At 35.2% G+C, this 20253-nt stretch overlaps 1 protein-coding gene across 2 annotated transcripts in view; it reads left to right on the top strand.

Annotated features, from left to right (window-relative positions):
• Window positions 1-59: 59 nt before the first annotated feature.
• Window positions 60-20253, top strand: part of LOC131946513 (hybrid signal transduction histidine kinase A) — a 51314-nt gene continuing 31120 nt past the window's right edge. For both annotated transcript variants that reach the window (XM_059307345.1, XM_059307337.1), the window contains exons 1-2: window positions 60-144; window positions 4235-4565. In XM_059307345.1, coding sequence (XP_059163328.1) covers window positions 4244-4565 — 322 coding nt within the window. In that variant the 5' untranslated portion in view covers window positions 60-144; window positions 4235-4243. The remainder of the gene's footprint in view (window positions 145-4234; window positions 4566-20253) is intronic.

Genomic DNA, 20253 nt, shown 5'->3' with positions numbered 1-20253 from the left:
GAAGGTTTTAACAAAAAGCCAATGAAATTCTAGTTCACAACTTTGTTGTACTCACTCAGGGAAGATGTTATCCAGCAAGTTGCAGACATTCCCCCGGCAATAGTGGTTTTATTTTGAAAACAATCATTTCATGCGTCATAACAGGTGCTTGCACGATTAAAAAAGAGTAATTAGATCTTAAGCTCTAGTGTTCCTCATCAGCGTTAAAAAAATAAAGTCCAGCCACATTTATTATTAAGCAACCAAAATAAAAACAAAGGGAACAACAAGCGAGAGCGCTCTTTCAGTCTTTCACTCACTTCACTACTCAATCACAGTACTAAGAACTGTGAGTCAGTGTGTGAAGTGTAAGTGTAGATAGTGTAGTGGTCAGTCTTTCCATTGACTACTTAACACATACTGGTCTACTACATCTTCTTCTAGGTCTAGGTCAAAATTTTGCCTACTCATCATTCATGATAATAAAAACAAAATAATATCATATTAGTTATTTATTACATATGATTTTATGATAGGCCCTAGCCTATTAAATTTATTTATTCTGGTTATAGATCTAGTATTTATAGGCCTAGGCATAGATCTATTATTTTATTCTATTAATAATTTTAATTTAATATTAGGGCCTATTAATTTTAATATTATTCCTAGATTCATCATTCTAGATCTATGTGTACTACTAGTTAAGATGATTAATTATATTATTACTTAAGTACTTACATGTCAACCAAGTGTACTTTTATTCCAGTGTCTAATTCAGTAATACCACAATAAAATCCTCTTTAAAAAGGGGTATTGAATTACTGGTAGTTTACTTAAATATATTTTAGGCCAGCTAATGTAATTGCCGATTTCTAACATCTAGCCTGCCCTACAATAGACAGCGCAGCCTAAACCTAATTTCTGACCATAGGCATAACTCATTAATACAAAGAAATGCACTACTAACGGAAAAGTCTATTGTTCATGTTGAACATCAGTAATACCAATACTCCTGCCCAATAAATAATCTATTATTAGACCAGATTACTTTAATTTACTTTAAACACACTAAAATAAGTATCACATTAATGATAATTTACCTTGAAAATAATATGAAGAATCCAGTCGTTAATTTTTAAGTCTAGATCTATTTAAAATTATTTTACTGTCCACCAATGAAAGTATTAAATTTGATTTTTTTATTAGAATCATAAGGAGTCTGATAGCACAATAGCCTTTTGACTAGAGAGTTACTCATTATACAATAGCATATATTCTATTTTCAAGGTAGATCTACTTCTGTTCTAATAAATATATGATTACTGGTATTTTTTTTTACTGAAATTGTGATCTTTTTCACATTCCCTATCTAGTCCTGGCTCCTATCTCTAACACTACAACAATACTGGCAAAAAAACCCCACTATAATATAATATACCTTTGCTGTATTCTTCTCTTCACCTGAAACTAATCATAGTTAACTCTACTGCTTCTCACAACATTTTGTTAACCCCTTAACGCCGACTGTCGCGTTTTCGCGACATACCGATTTAGCGCATGGCATTTGCGCATTGGTACATTTATCCTACTGGTGCCGGTTGTTGTGTATTGGGTACATCCAGACGGTTGTATCGGTACTAATGGTCACGCTGTCAAGTCGAAATTTATGACGTCACACTCTCTTGACTCACGCGCATCGTAATTTTTTTGACTTCTTGAATTCAGCCTACTTACATTGATTATTATTACTAAATAGGTGATCCGTTTTTGCTACAAAAAATACTAATAGCTTTATTATTCATTCTTTTATGTATATAAACAATATAAATCACATATGAGAATAATTTTGGAAGTTATCTGCTAATTACGGTTTGTCGCGTTTTCGCGACATCCGGCAATAAGACATCAAATGGAACTTGGGTGCCAAGCAGGTATAATGAAATACGATGCATCGCCAAGCGGTCATTTATTCAAGTATGATTATAAATAAGTAACGGATTTACAATATAGTCTTCGCCTATATATAAAAGTGCACTTTAGAACATTACGGTCCATGTGGTAGGTGAAGTAGAGTTCACCTGTTTCATTGACATTGGCAAATGGAGAGACAGCGATGCTGGAATAATGTGATCATGTTGCTGGGTACAATATAACGAATTTAGCTTTGAAATAGCATTGTAAAATATTAGGAGAACATAAAAACATAATAGACAACAGGAAGTGAGGTAGTGGACCACTATCCTGGATACCACCAAAGAAAGGTCTTCACAGTGACCTTGACAATAGTAACACTGAGAATAGACCTACAACTCGTAATAATTACAGTAAGGTTGAGTGCTGACAAACATACCCTTTGCAGTGCTATTGAATACCCACATTAGTGGCATTATGCTGGTATTTAGTGCCGACAGCAGTGTTATTGAGTACCCACATCTTCAGCACTGAGTACCAACATCAGTGACACTGAGCAACTACAGTTTGAGCACTAAGCACTCACAGCAGTGATACTGAGTACCCACTGCTAAGGCTGAGTACCCACATCAACGTTATGGATTACCAACAGCTCCAGCGCTGAGTACCCACAGCAGGGACACTGAGTACCCACAGCTTCAACAGTGAGTACCCACAGCTTCAGCACTCAGTACACATGGCTTCAACACTCAGTACCCACTGTTTCAGCACTAAGTACCCATACCAGTGGCAATATGTAGCTACAGCACTGTCATTGGTAATCAATATCAGAATCAGTCGAGAACAATAGCCGTAGCACGAATCGGAAACATAGGGTACCATCAACAATAGCAGTGAGTACCCACACCGGTGGCACTGAGTACCCACAGCAGTAACACTAAGTACCCACAGCAGCTGCATTGAGCATGGACGAATATACAATGGCTGAACACTGTCATTTAGGACAGTATTTGTTCACGTGCTTTGTGTGTATAGCAAATATAGGTCAAATGAGAAATATGCGTCTTTATTAGTTGACCTTGAGTGAGAGTTCACGAAAATTACGTAACCGGGGACAACTAAGACTCTACACATTGAAGGAAGTCCTTTCATATGTAGTGTGTTACTGTAGTGTAGTAGAATTACGACAGCAAGACATCAAATTACCTATTCATAAGAGTTAGTCAGTGAGCAGGTGCAGCAGAGTTATGTAACTCTATGCCTGAGCTAATAAAGTATATTTCTCATGAGTTTTGCAAGTGATTCTACATCTCCTTGCATGTCCCTATGTTCAGTTTGTGATATTTTATTGTTTGTGCATGGATATTTAGATGAACATGTAACAGTAAAAATAGTAAAATGACCCGGACTAAAAAAAAATTAAATTTCTGTTTGGTCCATAAGTGCCTGATGTCGCGTTTTCGCGACATACCGTAATCATCATCAAAAATAAGTCCAAATTCAAAAACAACTATATACCTCAAATTCAGTGTCAGTATGATGAGAGAAAATCAGCACAAATAATTTTTTACACGCTTGGAACATAATTCAGGCATTAAGGGGTTAAATAGCCAAAATAAAAAAAAAAACTATAACTGAATGTTATGTCAAGGGTTCATTTTATCAAATCGCTTAACACATTCAGTGCATAATTTAAAATTGTTAGAAAAGGGGAGGGGTAGGCATAGAGCCAGAAGTATTCTACTATAGTAACTATATGCTTCTAAATACTAGATATACTATGTTGGGTAATCTACTACTGTACCAAGATACTATCAAAGGTTATGCTAATCCATTCAGATTCCTAATAAAATTTAAAATTAAGTTAGTCAACAACATTAATCTTTAGTATTTTGTTGTGTTGATGGTGTTAATGAAGACTCTAAAAATGTTATGCCTGTACAATAAATGATTCATCACACTTATATTACTTTAAAAAAAAAAAAATTACTCAGTTTTATCTTATTTTATGCATCCCTTCTCCTCCCCTATTTTACCAATGCAAAACAAAAAGTAAGCCTTCCAAGCACTAAAATTATGACGCAAATTTGCAACAACCAGAAAAAATAACCTGAAATTAAAAAATTTTTTTTGGTTAAATCATTTATGTCTTAAATAGAAAATTGAAGCAATATCACTTAACCTTCCTTCTCCCACATGCATGTGACAAGATCTATGGACTATTCCTTAGACACAGCTTAAGTTAGGATTGGGTATTTATTTTACTGGAAAATTCATTTTTTAAAATATTTATATGTATTTGACAACAAATTTGATGTATTATTTTAATCTTTTTTTTTATCAGGGTGCTGCAATGTCTGATGATTCCTATGGATTAGGAAGTATTGAACAGACTGCCCGTCATTTGAATGGCTCAAATGTAACTGAAAGTAATGATTGTTTTCAATCACACACATCTACTATGTCTAAAAATCAGTCTCTTCAGGAGCATCACATTTTAACACAGAATGATATCGCCAATACTTATAGAAAGGCTCAACAGGATATTAGAGTACAGCAGCAGATTTATGTTGAGCAGAATCATCCTTATTTAAATCATGAAGATCAAGTGGTTTTTACACATCAAGTACCAAGCACTTCCCCTGGTCAGAATACATCCTCTGGATCATTCTCAGGTAGCAAAGTTTATCTCCTATTTAAAACTCAGTACATACTTGTGTGGGGGACGGAGTGGTCTAGCGGTAGAGAGCTGGATTGCTAACCCGTAAGTTTCGAGTTTGAATCCGGGTTCAAGTTAGTAGACCGTCCCTGAGTCCACCCAACTCTGATGGGTACCTAACTCACGTTAGGGAAAGTAAAGGCGGCTGTGCATAGTGCTGACCACACTATCTCTTCATATGCCGAGGTCACAGAAACAAGTGAACTCTACTTCACTTGCCCCATAGACTGTCAGGTTTGAAACAGAAACTTTACATTTACTTTACATACTTGTGTATGGCTGTATTGAATTCTCTTTTTTCAGGTGTCAGTCACCATGGCCACCTCCCCCACCCATCTCCTACTCTTTCTTTCTCCTCTTCCCCCCCTCCCCTACACAAATCCCCATTTTAAGGTTTGTATAAAGAAAAACAAACTTTGATGACAAAAATAATTTTTTTGAAATTTTGAAAAATGATTTCTAGAATTCCTTCAAAAGTTAAAGGCAAATTTTAAAAAGACAGATTTTGTAAAATTACCCCAAATTCTCCAATATGCTGTGCTTATTACAAGTTTACATAATGGTTAAAATATATGTTATCAATACATTGTTTTTTCTGTGTTTTGGTAAACATTCGGAATTAGACGTCTCATCATCATATTTGTTTCTCAAAACAAGTAAGATCATTGGTTGTTACAATTGACCAAGTTTTTGTCTCCCTACATAATAGTGAATCTTACTTTTGACTGTCACCACTTCCATAAGTAACTTCTGTCATTATAATCTGAGGTGTTTTCTGTGCTGTTGCTCTGATCACTTGTAGTGTCTGGCAAATATAAATTAAGTTTCTCCTCAACTGCTGAATGACATGCTTTTAGATATTAATTACTTTATTTAATAAATAATGAAGTTTTTTTTAACCCTAAAAAATAACATTTTCTTTTTAATTGTTAAATACATCTAGGCAACTAGATAGGCAAAATATATTTTTAAATTACTCTACTACAGTTTAAGTGTTTTTATTTAAGAATATTTTTTCAAAGATGGAGTATGGATTTTATGTCCAGATTTGTGTGTGTCCAGGCTCACATTTTAGCCTCAACCATAAGAGAATTTAAATTCTGGATAAAGCTATTTGGCCAGTTTTACACAGAAGAAATAGTACTTCCGTAAATGATATCTACCTTGGCCCTGACCTTAATCCTAATTAAATGAAACTATTAGTCAAAATTTGTTTAAGCAAATTTTCTGTAAGATCTTTTTCTATCAATATATTTATTTATATAGGGGAACTATTAATTTAACTATCCAGCATTATAAATTTATTAATATCATCACTATACTTAGTTGTCTCATTCAAAAAGTAAAAACTGTAGACAATCATTTGGGTACCAACTCTCCATATCAAGTGTAGAATTAATGATGTTTAGGCAGATGTTGGCAGTTAGATTAGGTTATCAAGTTCAGTTCACAGGCTTGAGTCCATAGAACTTCCCCAAGTCTACCCAGCTCAATGGAGTACCTTGCTTCAGTTGGGGAAAGTAAAGGTGACATGATAAGCTCAGATAAACAGATAAACTCTACTTCATTTGCCTGTGGATTGTCTGCTCTGACAGGGTACCTTAATTTTAAATCTCTAACCGCTGTACTCTTTGGGAAAAAAACTTTAAAAAATTAATTTTGGGATGAATAAATAGTTACTGTTTTAATATTACCATTACAATAATATAGAGAAGTATTTCTAAAACAAAAATAAATCTAATTAGCATATAAAATATCTAGGCTAACACTATTTACAGTAGCTTTTATATGTAGTCTAAAATGACTTTAAACATTTTTCTCACTAAGAATACCACCCTACAAGAAGTACACTATCCTCATTTAAGCTTTGTTTTTAGCCAGTTTTTTTGTGTTACTTTTCAAATGTTTATCTTATCTTTTAAAAAAATAAAATGTAGACTGTTAGCATTATAAATAAACCTGGTATGCTATTTTGTCTCGAAGATTTTTATTATATAATAATTATGAAAGTGGAAGTATTAAAATTCTCTCAATAGGCTAGCTTTTATTTGACCCCGTTTCTGCCTGAAAGACATGTAAAGGGAACTAATTCAGTATAGCATCTCAAGTAAATTGTATATTTCGCAAGCTATTTCCCTTGTGTACAATTGCCCTATAAATAACTTCTACAGTGAACACCACAACGTTTAAGTATATTTGTATGAAAATGTTTTGTTACAACTATGAACTAAGTCACACTTGATAATATTTGTAGTGTGTAGACTATTGTTTGTTTGAATGCGTGGTTGTAAACTTAGCATAACCTATTTGTTTAGTCCCTATCAGAGTAGTGTTACTTGTAGCCTACTTGAATAGCCTTCTGTAATGGACCTTGAAAGCTCATTTGTTCACTCTTATATTTCCTCAATATTAGAATAATCCCTATTTTTTAAAACAAGAAATATTCAACACTATTTTTTAGTTTTGCTCCCCTTAATCATGACCCTAATCTTTGCTCTAAACGCTGATCTAAACAGTGATAACGGTAAGGTAAAGAAATAAAACCTCCCCTACCACACTGTCATGTTGGCGCTTTTTAAAGAACCCTTACTATATTTTTAATAGAAAACCGTCTGTAGTTAGATACTTGAAATATACAGTCGGGTTTTTTTTTTTAAATATAAGGGGCGAATTCTTTGTTTTTTTTAAAACTGTACAATGTAACCATCCATTCTAATTTGACAAAAGACATTAACCATTATAAATATGTAAAGAATAACCTTTCCGGTGACACCGTGTTTAAATTGTTGAACAGCCCCAAACCATAGGACTACATTCCAGCGTAAATTTCAGTCAGTGACAAAAATCGGCAACGCCCACGACCTTCGACACTGACTATACAACTCGAGGCAGAGGTCTCTTATTCAATGAGAATTCCAAAAATTCAAAAGCTCTTGCGTGGGATATTACTATAAAAAGCCTCGGTACACATTCGCCTGTTTAAAATATGCACGCCGCCTATTCATAAGACAAGTAATATGATGTGTTCGTCCATGTTATGTCACGATGGCTTTAGCCCGGCTGGGCGGGACGGAAATTAAAACCACTTTAGCACTAAATAATTATGAAATGTGGGCAAGAAAATTTTCCGCGTGGGGGTGTTGTATTCACATTTTTTTCCCCGCGATTTAACAAAAAAAAAATGTAATCCTGTGCAACATGTGTTGTTTAAACAAAGTCCTACACATTTTAAAAGTAATTTATTATCGGCAAATTTTATGCAGAGTTAACATTTATTTTCTTAAATTATAAATCTTGTAGGTCATCGGCTGAGCTTTTTATATAGGCGGTAGGGCCAGACTGCATACATAATAGCTGATTCTCGATCACTGCGTCCTATTTAGGCTGAATATGGGCCTCATTCCTTTTTAAAGCTTCATTTCATAGATAATTTTTCTAAAATAAATATACCAATGATTAGCCTCACACGTTTTGTGTAAATTGTCACAGCCAAACATATTTCCGGAGGTAGATCAAGTAGATTGCAACTATTTCCTATGGATTAGGTGGCTAGCACAATGTCCAGCCACCATTCAACTGATAATGTCTATTGTCAAGTATCCACTAAAGCTAAGTGGAATGTAAACTGGTTTCCCACAATAAACTGAGTTTCTCTGTTTGTTTTAAAACTTTTTAAGTCACACTCATTTTCTGCCTGGTCAATGTACATTTTCTAACACATAGAAGCTAGTCTATAAAGACAAAGATAGAAACAAGTGTATAAACACAATAATTTTCGGAAGTATTTTTACTAAATTTGCTGATACACACAGTTCCACACTTGCTTAAAGGTTAAAAAATCTGAGAAAAGGATGTAGTAAAAAGGAGCATCCCGTTTCTATTTTAACCCCTTAAAATTTCTCTAAAATATAAGGGACAAATGAATTAATTCTTAAATGCACCTGCTAGAAATAAAAGTAAATTTTGTTTCTGTTAATTCACGGAAAGCAGCCTTACTGTTTGCAGCACGTGACCCTGGTCTGAAGTAATTACAATGTAATTCCAGCTTGAGAATTTATATCTAATTGGTTATCTACTACAGTGGCCGTCATTACTGCGCCGCTTCTAACGCTTCTAAAACATCTCCCATCGTCAATTTCCCATCTCTTAACTGTATAGTAGATCTACATAAAATGGGCCGGGGTTTTGAAATTTGTTGCACGTCTTTTGTGTGGACTCTTGTGTATACGATGGGACGGAGTGGTCTAAAGGTAGAGAGCTGGACTGCTAACCCGTAAGTCTCGAGTTCAAATCCGGGTTCAAGTCAGTAGACCGTTCCTGAGCCCACCCAACTCTGATGGGTAACTTACGTTAGGGAAAGTAAAGGCGGCTGGGCATAGTGCTGACCACACTATCTCTTCATATGCCGAGGTCGCAGAAATAAGTGAACTCTGCTTCACTTGCCCCATAGACCGTCAGGTTTGAAAAGGAAACTTTACTTTTTAGCGCAATTTCCATACGGACAATTGCGATTATTAACTCGTCATTTCTGGATGGATGAATGAATGAATGGATGGATGGATGGATGTGTGTCCGCAGTTTTAAGTCGTATCTCCTCCTCAACGAAGCAATATCGAGGACTAGTTCCAAAAGCAAATATGTTAAGCAAGTTCCAAGGATGATTGTGGGCCAAAAAAAAATTCCCGGAATTTCTTCCTGGATTTCCAGGAAAAGCAAAAAACCTCGAACAAATGCAGTTTTTGGTCCATATCTCGGCAACCAGACCACTTAGCGACTTGAAACATTTACCAATCGATTCCTGCCATAATTTAGAACAATATTGCCGAAGAAAGTTTTCAAAAATATCCTTTCGTTCGGTCACAAAAAAATAATTAAGAATTTTTAAACTGAGCATCGTGTAGGCCTAGGATGATATTTTTAATTTAAACTGAGCATCGTGTAGGTTTTTAGCGCAAAAAAATATCCTTTCGTTCGGTCACAAAAAAATTAAAAATTGTTATGGATAACATAAGGAAATTGCGCTTAAATTGTCACTAGACTTTTTATTAACTTGTTTGTGTATACGAGTTGCTACGTTCAAAAGAGGAACGTTCTTATTTACAATATTTTCTTTCCTATGCCTTGAATTCATAACGCTCTTCAAACGTCATACGCTGTCTATAATATAACGATTCATTTATATCATTAAAAATATCCACAGCAAAGTTGAAAACTAAATTTTTTAAAGTTACTTTAAGACCTATAAAAGTTTACTTTTAAAATTATATTTACTTTAGAAAATAAATTATTAAAAAAATTATTCCTCTTTAGATAAGGGCCTACTATTTGTCATCCAACGAATTTTCCCTATTTTGTTTAATTCACCTTTGTGACACTGAGTTGGCTAGAGAATAAAATACGTAAGATTCCTATACACTTAGACAGCAGGGTATTCCTTAGCTTGTGTACATTCTTAGCTGGTGAGACATTTACTCACTCATACCTCGCACAACAGGTAAGCTTACGTAATGCCAAAGTTGAGAACTCTCCGACCCATTTTCTCCTTTCAGGCCCTCTGATTAAAAAAAAAAACTCTCCCTGTGGAGTTTTTAAAATAATAACGTAATAGAGGTTAGGGGAGCTTTCAGTGTTCACAGTATTAGTGTGCAGTTTTTTTTTTCCTTTTAGAAAAGAGTATAAACAACTAAATGTTTGTTATGTACTAGCGATTACGGGTTTAAATAATCGTCATCGGCTCACAGTGCACATTCTCATTCGACATATTAAAACTGAGTGGCATTTATAACCACACTAATTCATCGTGTATTAGTGAAATCAAATCGATATTTTAGCATGTCAGCCACCCTATCTGTAGATGATTGTAAACTTAAGTTTTCACGACGAATCAATTCATTGACAATATCCACTATTGAAACAATATCACTTAACCGTGGTAATGAAATTCTAATTTGGTTAATCTAGTTAAAGAGGCTGTTGGCGATTGTAATGTAAAAGGCTGATGAGGAGTCAATGTTGTTAGGACATCCCTGTGTGAGATCTTAATAGATGTATCTATTAACACTACATCGTAGTGGAACTTGTGACCACGGTAAACTGAAGTCGATTGTATAGGCACATCCACTTGTGAAACTGTAGTACAAGATTGAGATTGCAAGCTCCTTCATTGCGTTATACTATGGTTTTTCTCATTCACGTTATGAATCATGCCAACTCTGATGCTGATTCCATTCTGTTTGGAGTAAAAAAAAATACTACCTAACAGCTAGTGTTGTATGATTCACGCGCGAGCATCCCCACATGTTTACTCACTCTCAGCTTCCCACCTGTCTGGGCCATGACTGGTTCATCGAGCACAAGCAGTTGCCTTGCTGACCTGTCGTGAACCAGTTCAGTGTGATGGGATATTTTTATACTAATTGTGAAATCATTCAATAGAGCAGAATATGGGGTACACAAAATAAAAAATACTTTATGAAAAACTTATTTATATCTCTTTTTATAGGCCTTCTCTTTTGATACAAATATTTATCTGGAGTGAATGAAATTGCTTACGTAAAAATAATCAGCATGAAAGATTAATTTAGAAAAGTTTTAAACAAAGGACGTGTTTTTCAATGTTGATATAAAAGTGCGTACCCAACCTGTTCATTCTATCAGGGCTGGAATTCTTGCGTAACCTAGTCATCAGAAGTTTGCGGAGGAAAAAAAAAGTGGGGAAACAAAAATAAAATAAAAAAGATTCCACAACAATACCGTGCCTGTTCTAATTCTGGCACACTCTACGCTGTGATATGGCGGTGGGTGTTTTCTGGATCCGTGGTGTGACTCACAAAGATGCACGATCGCGGGGAGCATTTGCTGAGAAACAGGTGCATTCTTGGGCCTTGAGTCACGAGGAGCATCAGCATGCTCACCAAGGTGAAGAACACCCTTCAGACCGCGGAGGTCAGTGATAAAGCTCGAAATAAAAACACTGACGTCACGGAAAGCTTTAATCATATATTTACTCCACGGGAAAATTAGTAGAGCTATTGGAATTTCTCCGCCGCACACAAATAGCATCACAAGCCACACAATGCTTTAAGTATTTCATCTTCGTCATTTTATGTGAGACATCCGTCATCGGAGGGAATGTCATTGTTTCAGGGTGTTTTTTTTTCTTTCACTTTTAAAAGTTTTTGTTGCATAACGTTTGTATCTTTCGGATTAATGATAGAGCGCTCGACCACGCCGTCCCATTGATTAAGTTTATACTTTTTTTTTGTTTCCTTATATTAAAGAAAAGAAGTATTGAATTTTCTAAAACATAATAGTCGAATAACAAAAATAGATAACATGAATTAAAAAAAAAATCAGACTTTGCAGGATTTTTTTTGCGGTTGCTAAAAAAGTGAAATAGCTATTCCTTTTGTTGTGGGTCTCCGCGTTGTCTTTGGAGAAACGCCAAAAATCCATCTGCGTTGTTAGTTACAATAAAAAAACCGCCTCGGTACACTATCTTTACCGTCTACTTAATTCGTACCAAAATAACTCAGCAACACACTGTAAAATCGTCAAGCTTGTTATTTTACAATAAATTGTCTTAACGCTGGAAAACGCGGGTTTAAGTGCAATGGAACATTACATTATTTTACTTTGTGTTAAGATACATTATATTAGCAGAGGAAAATATTTCCACCAAGCCACTTTTCTTTTCATGATCTTCTCGTATTCATTTCAAGACCGTATTTAAAAGATAAGCCTTTTTGTGTCATAATTATACATTTTGCAAAATTTAAAACAAATTTGTTTCAACACGACACCATTATATGAACGAATAACTTGCTATTACAGCTTTCCTTACCGTCTTACATTGTTATTAGTTAGATGTGTGTTTTAAATTATAACTAACCGCTCTATAAATTTGATATAGTACCTAAAATAATTGTTTAAACACAATTTTAGCTATACTAAATTTAAAACTATATGTAGAGCTCAAAAACACTAGGGTAACACCACAACAGCAACAAAAAAACAAAACAAAACAACAAACAGAAAAAAAAAACCACAACACGCAAATAGGTTCTTTAAAATATAATTTCATCCCATCCCCAATAATGCCCCCCCCTCCCCCCCCCCCCCCCCCCCCCATCGTTAAAGTACCATATAGTCTATAAGTGAATCACATTTATTTGAATGATATGAACTTTGATCCTAATAATTTGGCCACTCAAAGTGCACGAAGATAATGTTTTATTCGTGTCAAATCGGTACAGGTTGCAGGAAGCCCTTTTTATGTTAATTACGTCGATGCTGTGTCGCCTTCCATTGCCTTCTCCATATTTCTGCACATTTATGCTGCATAGACACCAAAAAGCCACCTAAATATAACTATGACGCCGACCATTGCCCTCTCGGTTATCATACAGACAACCAGAAAACCACCAAAATATCACTTGTTTTGACACAATGACGTAGCCATTGAACTCTGCTACCAAACTAGAGTCTAGAGCTATCAGTTGCTTTGACACTTTAGCCGGCTAGATTTGTGGTGTTGTCTCAATGTCTGCCTCTGTGTCGAGCCCATGTTCCAATCTCAGCTGACTTTCATGGGTGTATACATGGAACAATGTAAAGTTGATTTCAGAATATTTTTCTGTTATGGAGCATAAAATACAGTGCTAATGCGTACAATTTTAGAATTAGTGTCCTGTAAACGGCAGCAGCTATGGTCGTGTAGCGTTTTATGGACAGGTTTAGGTTAGACCTTCTCATGAAAGCTAAAAAATGTGGGTAAGAAACTGATAGCCCCCTAAAGCACCATAAAGATCCAACAGCATTGCATAAATAAGTTTAATGATTATGATAAGTTTAATGGGTTTTTTTGTAAATAGCTACGTCTTAAATCCTTCAACAGCTACACCATTATTTTAAAAGTGTTTGTTAATTTAGTATTAAAACATTTACATACATGACCTCACTACATTACATTCGTCCTTTTTTAATGAGACACTTTTCACCCGGCACATTTTAAGTATTTCTCCTCTTGTTAATAATAAAGTTGAAACACAATACTTGACGGATCATAAAAGGCCTTATGGACGTGTTGTTATTGATCAGATTATTGTTCGTTTTACTTTTGTAAAATGCACTGTAGTAGTCAAACATTCATCTTTCAACATGCACGAGAAGTGTTTGGCTAGAAAACGTTTAAAACGTATTTTAAATAATCTGATACTTTGTCTCATGGTTATCATAAAGTCTGGTTACAAGAACCTTATTTACAACAGTTAATATAGGACTTAGGGTTTTTGTATTTTGTGTTTTAAAGTTTAAAAAAAATTAGTCATTATGCACTAGTCATCATGTTTTTATTTAATCGGTGGACTATTACTTAACGTGTGCTGTAAGTATAAAGACTATCACACAATAGAAGAAATGAAACCGTAGCTCCATAATTTCTTCAATAACTATGTAACTTACTTCGATTACTGGACTCGACTTGTTCAGGTCTCAACCATCAAAGGTCCTTAGACCAAGGACAAAACAATATCTTATATGAAAAATCCTTCTCTATCGAAATTAAGCTGAGACCGTTTTGTTTATTCTTTAAACATGTTTACTGCTTTCTTAAAAACGACTGTTATATTTATGAAACATGCAAGAAAAATGTGCGAACATTGATTTTAAGCCGTTACTTGGGTGGCTAATTGTTTTAAAAAAACGTTTTTGGCAGTATCTGATTTTCCTTGTTCACCGTTGGCCTTAGATTTTTATTTTTTATCGCCCAGTTTAGCGGGGTAGCCTGTAGATTTGTAACTCCGATAAATAGCACATTACTTTACCCCGTCTGTTCACCGTCTCACTTGTTGTGTATGCAAACACCGTCAGTAATTCGATTCACCTTAAAACACTGACATTTAAAAAAATACTTTTTGTTTGAATTTTCACGCGTATAATCTCCCCCTTTCTTTTTTCGTACCTTTTTATCTTCTCGTGCCCACCTGGAGGGCAGACGGTTCATACCTGAAGAATGATGTCATAGGAGTTGTCTGGCGTGAAATCTTTTTTTTTTTTTTAAATTTTTTTCTTTTATAGAAGCCTTCCTTCTAGCTAAAATAGAAGGCGGGAACTAGACTAGTAGTAGTTGTAGTAAGATCCGCGGCTTGGCCCTCGCGTGGAGCTCAACAAGTGGGTCGTGTAGACGCGAGTTAAAAGCGAGCTGGCTTATTTTGTAGTGAGAGGTACAGACGGCGGTGACGTTGTGCTGGTAATGTCAGTGACCACCGCTAATATTGAACAAACGAAACGTGGTTCTCCTTCAAATTCTTACTGGGCTATGGGACCGTACCATAGTGTGAAGGGATTTTGCTGATCGCATCGTGAAAGTTTCTTTATACATTTTTTTTCTTCTTAGTTTAATAATAGATAGATCTAGACTTCATTGTTTTAAAAATAGGTTTCAGCGGTAAATTAAATAAAAGTATTTTTGCAGTTTCTGAGGATACTAATTGATTTTTATAGTATGGCTTTTGTCTTGTAAGTATTCACTTTTTTGTATTTATATTATTTCAATACAGCTAATATACTAATATAGATCTAGATCTAGTATAATTTAATCTTAGTGTATCATGAGCTTTAAATATTTTAAATGACATTTCAGGTCCTTTTTCTGTAAATTCCTAAACATAGAAACAAGTAACTTGCAACGCAATTTTAAACTTTGATTCGGCATCGCAGATTACGATGCCTTACCTAACCTTCACCCAAGCCCTCACTTTCACTATAATCTTGAACTTAACCCAAAACTTAACATGGCAGAACTTTCGTTTTCCCATGTCTCTGGTGTATCCGGAAAGTGTTTAATTTTAAAAAAATTGTTTTTTTTAAAAAACAAATTCTTAACTTACAAAAAAAAAATACTATCTTACACATTTAATTTTTAGCTGTTAAAAAGTTAGCCTTCTAGATCTAACTCTTTAACTGCTAGATTCTAGACTTACATGCTCCCAGTAGTTGAGAGTGAATACAGTAACTCATTTACTTCAGGCATATAATATTAATAATGAAGTTATTTTACAGATAATTTATGTAGATTTCGCACACCTTTCTATACAAGATTCGCTTCCTCTCTATTGTTTGTTTAATATACCCCGTATGAAGTAGCTCCTTATTAAAATAGCTTAGGGATTTAAAAAAAAAAAAGGGTAAGCACGGCCCCCGTTTGGGTTTCCCAGAAAAGTTCACCCCATATTTAGTCAGCACAACGCTTCAATGTAGGACTACCGGCTACGGGCATTCCCACAAGTTGGGTCGTCAGCTTGGCCTGAGGACAGACTCTAGACTAGAAAGTTGTTGATGTTTACGGACCACGTACCGCATTCAATAACAGTCTATTGCGGGATTAGTTTGAATATATAGTTATGGACGTATGAGTATGGGTTCCGTTTCTGATATTTAAACTCAATATTTGTTAAAGAAGGTTAAGTTCTTAGGTTATTTGAAGTATTATAATACATAGGTCGTCAAGTTATATTTGTTTATTACACGTGTTATTCTCATGCAACATTATGCACTTCTTTTGTAATATATAGTTAAAGCCCTATAGGACCTTCTCAGTGTTTGTTAACTAGTAATGTTCCTACCAGTATTAGAAGAGTATAGCCATGTGTTCCAGAAATTATGCTGACTGGACATTACACAACAGATGGAAAAAGATTATGCATTTTTCTATTAGCATACAATAAGCTATTGTATTCTGAAATGATTTTGCTTCATTCAAAGTATTTCTATGGTCAATAGCATTTCTCTTGTTGCAATAGTTATTGTATATTTTTAGTATGAAATAATTTAAGAATATATATATATATATATATATATATATATATATATATATATATATATATATATATATATATATATATATATATTGAAAAGATGCGTAGAGAAAAGGGGGGTTGGGTATAGTAGGAGCTTCAGAGCTTGTGGTTTTGTCAGCCACTGACTATGCCATCCCACTATTGTATCTTGTCCTATTATCACAATGGTCATTTCCAGAGTGCATGCCGGTACTTGAATCAACTTTTTTTTGGATTGCAGCCTACCACGCATAATGTATTGCTTCCTTGTCATATCCTTGTGTACTACATAAATTATAAAACTTTATATAGGAAAGACATATTGTCCGAATTTCATGCTGCTGTAACTATTATATCTTTACCAATTCTTGTGAGTTATCTAATTTAAAATAAATTAACAATTGGTGTTCAACCAGACTGTTTGACCGTAGCCAAAACTAGTAAAACTGCATCAGACATGTAAACGCTCTGACTTCACATTATTCATCACTGCTCTACATTTAATACAACTGCCTTGCTAAAAAAAAACCTAAACATGTGCCACAGAACTAAAATGTTGTAGCCAAGGCAACACATGATCCTCTACAAACCCAAACATGTGCCGCAAGTCTAAACTGATGTAGCCGATTCAACACATTTCTACAAACCCAAACATGTTCCCCTAGTCTAAAATGATGTAGCCAATGCAAAAATGTAGCCAAAAAAACACATTTCTACAAACCCAAACATGTGCCGCAAGTCTAAAATGATGTAGCCGATTCAACACATTTCTACAAACCCAAACATGTTCCCCTAGTCTAAAATGATGTAGCCAATGCAAAAATGTAGCCAAAAAAACACATTTCTACAAACCCAAACATGTGCCGCAAGTCTAAAATGATGTAGCCGATTCAACACATTTCTACAAACCCAAACATGTTCCCCTAGTCTAAAATGATGTAGCCAATGCAAAAATGTAGCCAAAGCAACACATTTCTACAAACCCAAACATGTGCCGCAAATCTAATAGGATGAAGCCAATACAACATATTATTTCTACAAACCCAAACATGTTGCGCAGAACTAAAATGATGTAGCCACTGCAACATATGATCCTCTACAAACCCAAACATGTGCCGCAAGTCTAAAATGATGTAGCCAATGCAACACATTTACAAACCCAAACATGTGGCTCAGAACTAAAATGATGTAGCCAATATAACATATGAGCCTCTACAAACCCAAACATGTACCTCAAATCTAAAATGATGTAGCCAATGCAACACATAAGCCTCTACAAACCCAAACATGTGGCTCAGAACTAAAATGATGTAGCCAATATAACATATGAGCCTCTACAAACCCAAACATGTACCTCAAATCTAAAATGATGTAGCCAATGCAACACATTTCTACAAACCCAATACAACATATGAGCCTCTACAAACCCAAACATGTGCCTCAAAACTAAAATGATGTAGCCAATGCAACACATTTCTACAAACCCAAACATGTGCCTCAAAACTAAAATGATGTAGCCAATACAACACACGAGCCTCTACAAACCCAAACATGTGCCTCAAAACTAAAATGATGTAGCCAATGCAACACATTTCTACAAACCCAAACATGTGCCTCAAAACTAAAATGATGTAGCCAATAAAACACATTTCTACAAACCCAAACATGTGCCTCAAATCTAAAATGATGTAGCCAATACAACACATGAGCCTCTACAAACCCAAACATGTGCCACAGAACTAAAATGATGTAGCCAATACAACACATTTCTACAAACCCAAACATGTGCCAAAGATCTAAAATGATGTAGCCAATACAACACATGAGCCTCTACAAACCCAAACACGTGCCACAGAACTAAAATGATGTAGCCAATACAACACATGAGCCTCTACAAACCCAAACACGTGCCACAGAACTAAAATGATGTAGCCAATACAACACATGAGCCTCTACAAACCCAAACTCGTGCCACAGAACTAAAATGATGTAGCCAATACAACACATGAGCCTCTACAAACCCAAACACGTGCCACAGAACTAAAATGATGTAGCCAATACAACACATGAGCCTCTACAAACCCAAACTCGTGCCACAGAACTAAAATGATGTAGCCAATACAACACATGAGCCTCTACAAACCCAAACACGTGCCACAGAACTAAAATGATGTAGCCAATACAACACATGAGCCTCTACAAACCCAAACTCGTGCCACAGAACTAAAATGATGTAGCCAATACAACACATTAACCTCTTTGAATTTTATTTCAGCTGCTGGCTCCCTCGTCACGCTGGTGCCTCCTCGGATGTTTTTGACACCTCTTTGTAGTCTCAAAATCTTTATTCCATGGGAGGGTTGTGTTCGTTGCGCTGCACGCGTTTTTTAAAATCTGTAATTTAAGATTGCTAAAATTTTGAATGCATGAATTAATTTATTTTCAAATGGATCATTTTTTATGCAGTTATTGTAAAATTATGCCTTGCAGAAAAAAAAGTACGTAAAAGAAAACGCGTATTTTCCGCAGTAATTAAAGTGAGTGATGATCAAACGCTAAAACCACCTTTAAACAAACCATTGTGGGTACATTTAACCAACCTTGCCCATTGGAATCTACTAAACCTCCACCCTACAAAAACATTTTCATAGATTGTAAACCCCTTGCCTACACCTTATTTGACTATCTTAAATCTCCTTCCAACCTGCAGCATGAACAACCCCCCCCCCAGCAAACACCTTACACGAGTTTCCTTAACATCCGCTTACATCCTACATGAGTATCGTAACCCTCATTCTTGCACCCTACACGATCATATATGACGTCCTGCTTACGCCCCATATAAGTTCTGAAACCTACTACATTGCTACATGAATATCTGAAATCTCCTGCGTACACTCTACATGATTATCTTAAACCTCTTGCTTACACTCTACATAAATATCTGAAACATCCTACTTACACCCTACATGATTATTTGAAACCTACTTGCACACTACTTTAATATCTTAAACCTACTTACACCCTACACGATCACGATTATCTGAAACCTCCTACTTACACCCAAGATGCATATCTGAAACCTCCTACTTACACGCTACATGAATATCTGAAACCTCCTACTTACACGCTACATGAATATCTGAAACCTCCTACTTACACGCTACATGAATATCTGAAACCTCCTACTTACACGCTACATGAATATCTTAAACCTACTTACACCCAACATGAATATCTTAAACCTCCTACTTACACGCTACATGAATATCTTAAACCTCCTACTTACACGCTACATGAATATCTGAAACCTCCTACTTACACACTACATGAATTTGATTAATATCTGAAACCTCCTGCTTACACGCTACATTAATATCTGAAACATCCTACTTACACGCTACATGATTATTTGAAACCTCCTACTTACAACCTATGAGAGTATCTGAAATTTCCCTGCCCAAACATAAAGATCATAAACTTATTTTCTACATCCTACAAGAAAATATGAAACATTCTTGAAAATGTTAGAATTTGTTAAATAACCTCCTCTGCAAAAACTACTTTTAGATCTTAAATATAACCCACCTTAAAACAACACACCTTCTGCATTTACCAAACACGCGCTCTTGGAAGATAAAATCACAAGATGGTCCATTTGTACTTTAGGCCTATGATGTAAAATCCTACAAGTTTAGTTTTCTGTATTATTTATTACAACCGTGAACAAAAATGAAATTTATCCTTTAAAATTTTTTTTCATGAGCTTCATTCATATTTTTTTCCCTGATTGTGAATCTTTGTAGC

The sequence above is a fragment of the Physella acuta genome, unplaced genomic scaffold (assembly GCF_028476545.2).
Source record: "Physella acuta isolate Inbredline_101_S28 unplaced genomic scaffold, ASM2847654v3 ptg000052l, whole genome shotgun sequence".
NCBI classification, from domain to species: Eukaryota; Metazoa; Mollusca; class Gastropoda; family Physidae; genus Physella; species Physella acuta.
This window is presented reverse-complemented; position numbering and strand designations above follow the sequence as displayed.